General features: G+C 35.0%; 1 protein-coding gene across 2 annotated transcripts in view; it reads left to right on the forward strand.

The window, feature by feature from the left end:
• Nucleotides 1-8854: 8854 nt before the first annotated feature.
• LOC137408542 (uncharacterized) overlaps nucleotides 8855-12813 on the forward strand; it is a 30234-nt gene continuing 26275 nt past the window's right edge. For both annotated transcript variants that reach the window (XM_068095104.1, XM_068095105.1), the window contains exon 1: nucleotides 8855-9049. In XM_068095104.1, the coding sequence (XP_067951205.1) occupies nucleotides 8983-9049 (67 nt within the window). In that variant the 5' untranslated portion in view covers nucleotides 8855-8982. The remainder of the gene's footprint in view (nucleotides 9050-12813) is intronic.

Genomic DNA, 12813 nt, shown 5'->3' on the forward strand with positions numbered 1-12813 from the left:
TTCAAATTTAAACCCTTTAATGCAACAATTTTTATAAAAAAATTTCAATTTGAAAACAAAAATTTCTTTTTAGACTATATCATCAAATCCCACTTTGTCCTTGTGTGCATCTGTTAGCCATAGTAAACATGCGTTTTCACATTTTTGCCCAATTTTATCTAAGCTTCCCAAGCATAAGCTCTTCGTAAAACAAAGATCAGGTCAAAACAGTTCGCTAGGTCACTAAATATATTTGGTTTGAAAACTTCATCTGGTTCCTGAGAACCAGACTCTTATGAAACACCCACTCACGGGCTGATTGAGAGTAAAAGAAATCCTCGGCAGCGCCTGGCTTACCGCTAGTATGGTAGTGAATCATCGCCTTAAACCTTTCACTATCGTCCATATATACAAATTTAGCTTTCGGTCTATTGCCAGCCATTTTACTAAAAATTGCCGATTGTGCTGCATATGTATACAATGTTTTTCAACTTCAAACCCTATCTAAAACATTTTTGTAAAATATTTTACTTTGCCAAAATGTTAGCAAACAGAGCTATGCAAAGATTTCAATGTATCTATATCATGTGCATTACTAAAGCTATGTGAAACTACGATCGCTACGAAGCTATAACGATCCTCTACAGTGTTCGTTATTCTTACAAAACTATTATTGAAAGTGATGTCACCTTCATTATCTGAACATTTAATTATTCGGAACATGAATGGACTATAATGTCATCAACATAAGTAATTCATCATTTTCAAACTCGGTCAGTACTTGTGAAAGCCATAATAACACTAAATAGTTCGCAAGTTGGAAAGAAAAATGTTTGTTTTGGGTTGGAAATTCCCAAGCAAAGATTTAAAACTGCTTCGCGATTTTAGGCTAATTTTATAGAAAATCTTCGGACAACACTGTCAATACCATAAAAACACTAAAGATCATTGGTTATGTTTTCAACGATTAATAAAATTAAGTTACTACATAAACGCTGGGAAATTCGCAAAAATGCGCATACGGCAGTCAACCATAGACTTCGCATAAATACGCATATGGCAGTGAAAGGGTTAATAAACAACTGAAGTCTTGCTTAGCTATTGTATGTTTTATGAACTGAAATTTCTAAAATCAATGTACAGCCCAACTCACAAACAGTAGAGAAAAGTAAAGTAACAAAAAATTAGTAGTTAAATATACTTTAGTCATGAGTTGATCAAATTATTCTGTGATTATTTTTAAGTTTAGTAGAGTACTAGCAAAGAGACACATTCTGTCAGTTTTAATAAACATTTTCAAAGCTACGTGTAGATAATCTCAATTTATATATATAAATCTCACTGTCTGTCGTTCAGTGTGTCCAGCTATAGCTATTAAAATCTAGATTGAAAGATCCGTTTCGGGCTGGATTTGATCTCGGAACCTCTCGCTCACCAGGCGATAACCTAACAAATTAAGCTACACGAGATGCAATGAATACATTAGGCAATATGAGTCGTTAATTCTGCTAAAATACACATAGCTCTGCGTTATGCAATGTCACTCAAGCTTGCTTTCACAGCTATTATCAGTAAGCTTAGCAATACGAATAGTAGCTTGCTTAAATTAGTAATTGGCAATTATAAGCAATTTCTTATTATGAGGTAAAAGGCATTATTCTGAAGCAAACAGAAAAATCATGGACTTTATTTTCATCGTTGATCCAACCAATAAATCCATTGAGAGATAAAATATGATGCGCATCTATAAACAAGACGTAGTAAAAATAATTGAGCTAAACTCAATACATCAATAGGTAATTACTGAATTAAGCCTTACTTAGATGAGTGTAGAAATGACAGAAAAAGTTAATTAAAGGGCTATTATGATATAAACCTTGCATGATATAGACCTTGCGTGACACAGACCTTGCATGATATAGACCTTGCGTGATATGTACTAGTGTTGGGCCGGTATTGGGTTATCCGCTCTTACCGACACCGAGGGATTCTCCGTATCCGAGAAAACCAATCATTTTCGGTGACAGCTAGTTATTCGCGGCCGGTTTGATATGATCGGTATTTATCCGTAAAAGCCTATCGGTAAATGGTTATTCGGATATCTGGATAAATTTATTTTGTTTTTTATTTGTTATTGGTTAATTGCAAAAACGCCTCTTTGACGAACATGCTAATCTCCGCGTGCATTCGCAAACAAATTCAACAAACAACCCACATCTGCATATAATTATGTGATTACATCACCTGATTACAATTTGTGATAGTAAGATTCCTGTAAACTGTTTCAGTATAATTAACAAAAAGAGCCCCTTGCCATTATCTATCTGTTCTCTATTATACATAACGTTTGTATCAATAACTATATTTTTTAATAGAATAAACAATAAAAACATCTATCATGAAACTTATATTTCCATCTTTCTTTTCTTTTTTGGCTTGCTAAAACAAGGAGTCTCCTTGCCGTAACAAAATACTGCTGACTAAAGAATGTTTTTTTGCACAGGCTACTAAATGTTATTCCAAACTTTTGATTAGGTTTCTGGTTAGTTCTTTAGTTAAAATATTAGGTTCAGTCAGAGTGAGTAAAAAGGTTTTAGTTTCTGTCTGAAGTATTCCTCACAGGTAGGACATTGTCTCAATCAACCTTCAAGCATAGATATATGTTAAGAGTATTTCTGGAGTCAGATTGCAGAAACGGGTGGATCCTAGAATCAGTGTACTCAAACAGGGTGGGTTGAAGCCGTAACCTGGCTTTTTAGTAACAGAAGTTGTAGATATTTTGTCCGATTTAAGTGATAGAGATGAGTGTCTCAAAAGGCATTTTTATCTAAGTTCAGCCTTCAAAATTTTCTCAGTCTTTGTGAAAGGTAGATAAAACATTAAAACAATTTAAAAGCTCAAAAAAGTGCGATTTTATCACAGGCTAGCGCTGTTATCGCGCTTTTTTGAGCTCATTTTTCACGGCGTTCAGCCCATTAAACAGTCTGTAACAAGCTACAAGCCAGTTTAAACAGGTTATCTACCTTTCAAAAAATACAGATTATTTTCAGGCTGGATTTAGAGAATTATGGGTTTTAAGACACCCATCGCTATCGTTCTAAATCGGACTAAACATTCCCAGCTTCCGTTTCTACAAAAGCTAGGACACGTCACATATCTATGGGCAGAGCTTGTGCCGACCGTGTTGTTTTTGAGACGGAAATTAAAACGCTGTAAAAAAGCCTTTATGAATTTGAAAGTTAGTAGACCAATCTTCATTTTGAGTACAAAATCGGAATCAGCTTGTCTGATTTACCTAACAACAACGATAAAAGTTGTTCATGACAGTTATGGTTTAAAGTTTAAACCATTAAAGTTTAAACCATTTAAAGTTTAAACACACACTGAAAACCATATACCGAATGACAATACCCACAATACCGAACTTTCTTAGTTGGTAAAGGATACCGAAGATGGTAAATACCGAGGATACCGATACCGGGAAAACCAATAAAAAAGTGCAAGGGTATCCGATCTGGCACTAAATTAGATACCGGCCCAACACTAATATGTACCTTGCACGATATAGACATTGCGCGATATAGACCTTGCATGATATAAACTGCATTATAGAGACCTTGCATGATCTAGACCTTGCATGATATAGACCTTGCTATATAGATAGTCTGTACATTTCATTAGCTACTTTCACAGACGCTGGATAAATTGACAACTTGGTTTTGTTTTTCAGTAGAAGGTTAGCTTTAAGTTTCAATATCTGTAAAGATTTGTTACTTCAATTTAATTACAAGCTGCTGTTTGTAATTGAATTGAAGTTAAATTGTTACAAAACTGTCGCTTTTAATAATCTCTAATGTGCGTAGTTCACTTAAACTGGTATCACGGTACATTCCTTCATGCCGTTTTAGTTTTGCTGCAGCTGTGTTATCATGTATAAAGCCATGACAATATCACTTGTGTAAAACCTTCGCACTCTTTTTTGCAGTTGGTCGTTTTGACTGTCGTATGGTTTAGGCTTTATCGATGACTTCCATGCAGTTCTGTCTTCCGTCTTTTCTTCCTATATGTTTGCGTTGAGTTCTCTAAACTTTTTGCTATGCTTACCTACACATTTTTTATCTTAGCCCGGGTCTTCCCTGATTCCTTTTTTCTTTGTAGGGTTGTGAATAAATTGTCTTAGTAATCGCTCATGACATATCCTGTGCCTATGGCCTAGCCATCTTAGAGGCCTTTTTTATCAGAATTTTTGCTATGGAAGGGAGGCCAGTCCGTCTTAGGATTTTTGAGGTTCTTGATCTTATCTTTGCAGGTGAGATTCAGTGCGTAGTTGCGTCTTCATAACTGCATGCAGTCTACTTGTAATAGCTACAATGTCCAGGTTTCAGCTCCATATCATAGGGCTGTTAAGATTACAGCTCTTTGTACCTTACACTTAACTCAGATGATTACATGCTTGTTCCTCCACAAATGATTTTGTAGTTTTCCAAAGGAAGCACTGACAGTTCCAATTTTGGGACCAAGTTTTTTATCAATTCTGGCATTACTGGATACGGTACAACCTAGGTCTCTGAAATCTGCACAGAGTGTGGGTGACTTGCTGTCTAGGTAGATGCTGAAGCTTTACAGGTTGACATAAACATTCTATTTATTTAACGTTTATTATTCGGCTGAATTTTGATTCTGCTCTTACAAATCGATCTATAAGCAGTCGCATATCTTCAGCCGAGTCGGTAGCAACCAGAGCACTGCCACTCGTGCAAAACATCTTGACAAGGACAGGTGTGTGCCTGATTTGGATTTAAACTGAGACTCCGAAGAAGTTGGCACCGTGTCTAGTTTGGATACATACTTCTTTGCTGTTGTCTTTAAAAACAATCTGAAGCATAGCATCGATATATAGTGTTGCTTGACACTTGTTTTCCATAAAACTTCTCTGAAGCATGGTACGCTTGGACCACTTGATCCTGCATTCCATCATGCTAAGATCTTATAAGGTTTATTATCTTGTCAGTGCAGCCTAATTTCTTCAAAACAATCCAGATACTTTGTCTTGAGACCATATCAAAGGCCTTGGTGGAGTCAATAAAAACAGCGCACTAAGGCTTCACACTACCAATTGGGTAAAATCATTCAACTACCCGATGTGTAAGCTTCATACTACCACTTGGGTAAAACCTTTACACCATCGCTTGGGTAAAACCATTATACCATCACTTGGGTAAAACCATGATGGTATCACTGGGGTTAAACTACGATTCTATCACTTGGGTAAAACCATGATACTACCACTTGAGGTAAACCATAATTAATAAAAATCTTGCAGCATGGGCTACATTCAGATGGTAGGTATAAGTGGAGAGAGTTAAGAAAATGCAGTGGGCTCTTCACATTTGTAGGAAATGTCTGGCATCATCTAGTCTATAGAATTAATTTCAATACGGCGAAAGTGGGACCATGATGGTCATCTTATGGACAAACCTAATGACAGATTCATAAGCCATTTCATATATATTTCGAGTAGTCATCAGAAACAGGCTCCTTGATATAAGTATTTCTTCACAATAGAAGTGTCAGAAAGAATAGATTATAAGAGGCCCACAATATGGTGGTTTCAAATTATGACCATAATCCTCGCCCGAATTAATACTGTATCCCGAGATTATATTGCATACCTATTGTTTGATACTTTATCAAATATATTTTATTGATTAAAACAAATGTGTGGCAACTTATGGTTCTGAGATTGCTAGCACAACTTGATGAATTCATACATTTGCCCCTGGTAATACTAGAAATACAAGAGAGTTGTAACTACATCAAACTCTGATTAGTAGCATGAAATAAAGAGTCGGGTACACAGCACAATTCAAACACATTGCAGCAAAAAAATACCAACTGGACATTTCCGAAATTTCTCTTCAAAATTATCCCTTGTGTGAAACGAAGGTACTATCAAACAAATTTCATGGCAGGTGAACTCAAAAAACCCATTACTTAAAAAGCTAATTTGAACAAGGCGTTTTGTCACTAACTATGATGGACTCAATTCAATTGCAAACATTACATTTAATGTTTTAGTAAACTCATTTGTAGGATTTTCTGATGTTTTACAATTATACATTCTTTGATGAACTAACTTAATCTACTGTCACATATGTTAATGGGGACATCATGCAAAAACATTGCTTCAGGTCAAGAGGGTGCCCATATTTAGAAATTGAATAGGTAATTGGATTACCATGAATTCATCTCATGATAATTATTTGAGATGTCATTAATTTTTAGGGCTAGGCTAGGGGTTAGATGTATTACGTACTCAATAATGTACTTGTAGGGCTTTAAGGTTTTCTGGATAGTTCGAAGAACAAGACAGTGAAGATAACTGCTGGTTAAGTCAACAGATCGAAATTCATTTCTTGATTCCCATTTCTTGATTCAGGTCAATCGATATGGTATTGTCAGCATGATTAGTGGAGTGCCAGATGAGCCCTTTTTATAACAAATTTTAATCAGAATAGAGTTTTCTCACTAAGATCCTCAATATGAGGCAAAAACCGTGAGAACTCATTTATTAATGTCATAACTATTTTATATTATACGTACTCATGTACATTCACCTATTATCCTATAACAAAAAATACAAAGGCTGCAAGAATATACATTCATTCAGAACAACCTACGACCTCCCCTCGGATATTCCTTATAGTACGAGGACAAAAATAATTAAAAGGTGCATTTGTTTTAATTGTTGGTACAAAACGATACCAGAAGGCGTTTTGGTGCATTATTGTAGGTATCTCATATAACCTCACTAGATTTTACATTGAAAAACAAAGACCATTGTTTTTCCTCCTCCCTGCTAAGGAAACAATGTCTGTGTCCTCCCGCAGCTTTGAAAAACTAAACTGGCCTCTCAATCTAAATATGAAGATTGGTGCTTTGTTTTGCATTTGTTTCCAATTTATTTATATCTCCCTTTAGGTATGGATCCCAAACTGGGCATCCATATTCTAGTCTAAGTCTTATCAAAATCTCATAGGCAACCTCTCTTGTTTTTGCGTCTGCAGTTTTTAATACTTCGCGGAACATACCTAATAGTCTAGAGGCTTTGGCAACTATGTCGTTTATGTGTCTATCCCATTTAAGGTTACAACTAGGTTCAATGCTTAGATATGGATGTGAATTTATATTTTAAGCCTTACATTGTGTGAGTAAAATTCCTGTTGACAATTTGTTTCTCCCACAGAAAGCACTGAACATTTTAAGGAATTGGAAAACAACTGCCAATCACAGGCCCAAGATTGCAGTCTATTGAGGTCAATTTGTAAAACTAACAAATTTTTTCTAGTACTGTACAGCAAAGTGTCATCCACGAACAATCGACATTCGGAGGTAATTTGCGAAGGAAGATCATTGATATATAACCAAAAGAGAAGTGGACACAAGACTAAACCTTGAAGCACACCAGACAAAATATCACAACAAGAAGACTCTTCTCGATCAATCCCGACTACCTGCATGCGATTTGTGAGAAAGTTCTCAACCCAGTGGACAATCTGTGAATTTACGCCTAGTTTATATAATTTAAACATCTTTTCCCTATGATTGACAGAATCAAACGCTTTAGAAAAATCTAAAGTGATGACATCTGTCACTAGGTTTTGTTCCCGATTTAAAGCCAAATCATTAAATGTATGTATTAACCGAGTTTTGCATGATCGATCACTTCGAAAGCCACGCTGAGAGTCAACTAGTATGTTTTTAGAGTCAAAATGTAAGTGAATATGCTTCGCAATGATATGCCCTAGCAATTTGCATGTAATACATGTAAGGGATACAGGCATGTAATTATTTGGTAAATGCCTATTTCCCTTTTTATAGATCGGTTTGACATGGGCCATCTTCCACACTTCAGGCAAGTTCCCAATAAAAAGGGAGTATTTGAAGAGTTTTGTCAGGCGATTAGCAATGATATGCGCAAAAGTTTTCAGGACAATCCCTACTAAGTTGTCTGGACCACACGACTTAGGAGTATTGATACCTAGCAGTAATGCAAGTACTTCTTCAGTCTGTACCATAATGTAAATTTCATCAGCCTGAAAGGAGTCAAAGTCATTTGGTGGCTCAGCCTCAGTCATTTATTTATCGTTCTTTGTTACCGGTCGTCTTGATTGACACTTCACCTTTGTTTTAGCCATCCTTCGTCGATCCTTTGAGTCTACATACATGTCTAAACTGCCTGACTCTGCATTCCTTTCAGAATATCAATACAGTTTTTTTAGTTTCTATACACTATTTTTAAACGATCGTTGATCCAGCTAACAAAAACAATATATGTAAGCATGCTAATTACTAAGCTTAAGCAACCATTGTTGCTTCGCAAAGAAGTGCCCTTTTTCTTAAAAATGACACTCACGAAGGTAGTTAATTTAGGAAAATTAATAAGTAATATCAATAATTGATATTCGATCAAAAATATGGTTTTAGATAACACGCTGTTTTATCATTAAACTAATTTCTCTTTGTGTTGCTAACTGAGCGTCCTATCTCGTATTTACGGACAAATTAGAAATTAAATTCCCTGAACGGAAATGCAGTTATAGTCTGTTTCACACAAACTCTCTCGCAATCAGTTGAGGCGACTAAGACGCTTAGTCTATTTAGTAGTCCGTGATAGAGACTATTAGATAGGGTTTGAATGAACCCTATCCAATAAGACTTTGGCACTCTGTCCTTCAGCCAATCGAACACAACAATTTTCTTTTAACCCGCCAAAGTTCCACGTGCAGTTGGAAAACTCGAGAGGTTTGCTGAGCTTTCTCAATGCTAGGCCAGCTATTCGAATTAGATTTTTGCTTGCTGTCGGGTTGTTTTTGGGTGGCTCAGTATATATTTTGTCGTTTATGTGTTTAGTTACATACAATACTGATTCATACGTTTTCTGCACACTTCTTTGCTCGTTAATCACGGTAATTAATCATTGTAAACGATTCAAGATTTTAAATGATGCTTCTAAGGAACTTTTCGTTGTATATTGGATTAGTATTAACGGTTGTGCGGACAAGTCAAGGTAAGGAAATCTTTTTGTTATTTGTAGGCGTAGTTATTACCTTCACGTAAAGTTTTCCTTCTCTAATGATCTGCTATATAAGTATCAATGTTACAATTGATCATTTTAGAAGTGCTGTCTGTTTTGATAGGTTCTGCACCGCAATAAAACTCAAATATTCCTTTATTTTCTGTAAACAACTCCAGTGCTAAGAGTGAAAAGTATCAGCTTTCATTTTGTGTTAGAGGTAACAGTTAGGAGATGTTTGATAACTGTTGTATATAACAAGCTTTTTTGTAGACTTTATAGCATAATGTGTAATTTTCCCTAATAGCCACTTAGACTGACAAGATCCGCTGAAAAGGAAATTCAGTTTTGTTAGCTATAGCTTTATTAGTGAGGATTCAAAAAAATTAATCATGCTGAGCTATATCTACAGGAAACTTATGTGTTTGAGCTTTAAGATTCCGTTTAATGCATGATAATTGCCATAACAACAAAACTTTGCATTAGTTTGTTATTATGCCATTAAACCTATTGGGTTTTTACTTCCGAATCCTTATTGAACTATTAGTATAGGCTACTGATGCTTTAGAGCTATTTTTGCTAAAGCGCCCTAACACTAGCTTAAGAATACACTAGAACATACTTTTTACATATACAATCAAACATGGATAACTCGAACTTCAAGGGACTGAGTGAAAGTGTTCGAGTTATCAGAGCGTTCAAGTTATCAGAGCACTGTCACAAGTCCATGTATTTATTTATTTATTAGTAGATACATGCACATATACAAACTATAATAGAAATCAAAAGCATAAATGGCTTGTTTCAAATTAAATGCTTCTAATGTAAAGTTTAAAAATTTTTTATCAAAAAGTATAGGAGATTTTTCTATCACTTGAGATGGTTTTGTTGTTTGAGGTGATGTTATTGCCAGGACGTTTTTTAGATAAAATTGGCAAAACTTGATCGTTGTTGAAATGCTCAGAAGAAAAGACATCTTTTTTTTTACCGTTTTAACCGAGATCAATTTTGCCGATTTTACTTGAAGTTTATGCGAAGGTCACCTCATTTTTCCATGCTTGCGAAAGGCGATCGCTAAGCAGATGTTTGGTAAAAATCCAAATTCACCAAACCTTTAGAAAAGTTGTTGACAAAAATATTTTGCCGACGGTGGTAATAACGACGCCTATGATTTACGAAAAGTTGAGGTTTACCTCTATGGCTTTGAATAAAGTGATATTCTAAAGCGATAACAACCGTCTCGGTAGCCGTTGGGCAAAAAACTGTTCGAGTTAACAGAGTTGAGGTCGAGTTATCTAAAGCAATTTATCATTACGTGGGAACGGACCAAAGAAACCGTTCGAGTTAACCATGTGTTCGAGCTATCCGTGGGCGAGTTATCCATGTTTGACTGTGTATATATATATATATATATATATATATATGTATATATATATGAAACATGGAAAAATATATAAAAATATGAAATATGGAAACATAATTATATATATGTATATATGTAAAAAAGTCTGCGAGGCAACTTAGTTGTTTGTGGCAGGAAGTCAACTCTCATGAATAAGGGGATTTGTGTCCCTTGTCTAAGCTCTGAGCTGCACTGATGAGGCTTCAATAGCGGAAACAGTACTGTCTGTAGCATGAGTAAATATGTATGCATATATATATATATATATATATATATATATATATATATAGATATATATATATATATAGATATATATATATATAGTGTTGGCTTTGTAACTTTTTGTCTGTAAGTGAAGTGCAATTAGTAGGTCTATAGATATTTTTACACCCGCATTTTTCGCACTTAAGTCTATATACAAATATAAGAATGACAGCCAGTAGGCCTATGTCCGCCGATATGTTTGTACTCTCTTCAATGAACATTAATCTATTATCGTACGATGAAAGGGACTACAGTTTCTAAAAAAAATTCTTAATATTGGTCTGGTACGCGTTGCCAATCATTCGCCGTTGTACATATGTGAGGTTTTTATTTTATAGCCAGCGATTCGCTTATTTTTAAGCAAGCGAAACCTACCATTGAATTTTTCCATTAGCTACTCTATTTCGTGAAACTGCAAGTGTGTGCTCTGCTGTTCTGCAGAAATGGCTGTAGAGATCTACCCTGAATTATCTCCGGAATTTCTACTTCCTGTCTATGAGTGGGTCACCTCACAGCCAAATGAATGAGAGAGGAAACATAATTATACATTCATAATCATGCATCTATTCGTACAAAGAATAATAAATGCATATAGCGTTCTAGTTTAGAGCTTGGAGAGGAGTCACTCAGCATAAAATGCATTAGGCTATTACCCATGGGCTCTTCTTAGCTCTCTACTACTATAACAACAAGGACAATGCCTAGAGAGTCCCTGCAAGGCTGTCAGCATTTAATCATCATTTACTGCTGATCTCTAACAATGAGCTGACTAGAGTTAATTTGGTAGTCCGTAGCCTAGTTGTTAGTGGAAACTCTACACTGACTCCGTATAACAGCATTGTAAAGGCTTTTTAGAATTTTAATTAGACTTTAGTTAACTCGCTGATTACATTCATGAGCTGTGCAAACAAGAGCATTGTCCAAGGTCGTTCAATTTAGAGTCATTGTAAAGTGTGAAAACCATACATCCTCGCTTTCCATATCAGAGCTGAGCGATATAAATTTGCTAAATTTTGCCTGTAAAAATTGATTTTTTATTCAGTCTTTGACCTTTAGACATCTATGTGACTCACGCTCCATTTTTAATCCCTCACCGCACAACCAATAAAAAGTACATTGAGGTCTTTGAAGTGAAGTGTAAGTACTGGTGCTGCAATTGTTTTGAGGAATTTTGTTTGGAGTCCAAGTGATATGAGATCATCTGTTTCAAAGTGTAAACAACTCAATGTTGTTTTTCTTGTTCTAAAACACCTGGTAGCTTTGATAAGTGCTTAACTCTTTTGAAATCTGATTTAGAAGTAGTTTTCAACTAGTTAGCTTCATAAGGGTTTACTTCATGTCATGAGGATATATTAAGTCCAATAAATATACACTGAATCTCATTAGGGTGTACTAGGTTTTTGAGGATACACTGTGTCCATAATAATATACAGAGTTTTATAGGATATATTGAGTTATATACCAAAACAAATTGAGTTTTCTTTTGATCTAGTAAGTTTCAAAAAAGCTCGAGTCTCGTAAGAAATTACGGTTTAGCAAATACCTGTAGTGTGAACCTGAAGATGCTTGATAAGGTCTTTTGGTTAAACTCATTGATAAGCGGTGAAGTATTGTCTTTCTCATAAAAAGTTTTTAGTACAGGTTTATTTTTGCTGTTGCTTGCAAGTATGTAATGAACAAACAAAACATACTTCTTAATCTGAGGCAGTTTTGTTAGCGAAAAGTGATAACATGATAGGTAGGAAAGTCTATCCAAGTCCTGCTTTGTTTTACCAGCTATTTGTCACTTTGCCAACTATTGTATGCAGATAAGATGCCGGTTTGTTTTTTTTTCTGTGGTTTATCGTCTATTATTATTGTATTATTTATTATCTCAAAGTTTGTTTGCATTGTAACATTCATTACTCATCAAAAAGCATAAACACTGAAGACACTCGAATCTAGACATAAAAACGGCAACATACAAATTGTCTGAGTAAAATCTAGTGAATAAATAAGCTTAGTTTGTTTTAAATTTAATAATTTTTTTTCTATATATAATGTAGGTTTTATATTTAATTTCTTATTTAGTATTATATAGTGCAGTTTTTTA

Source organism: Watersipora subatra, chromosome 11, assembly GCF_963576615.1.
Source record: "Watersipora subatra chromosome 11, tzWatSuba1.1, whole genome shotgun sequence".
Taxonomy (NCBI): Eukaryota; Metazoa; Bryozoa; class Gymnolaemata; order Cheilostomatida; family Watersiporidae; genus Watersipora; species Watersipora subatra.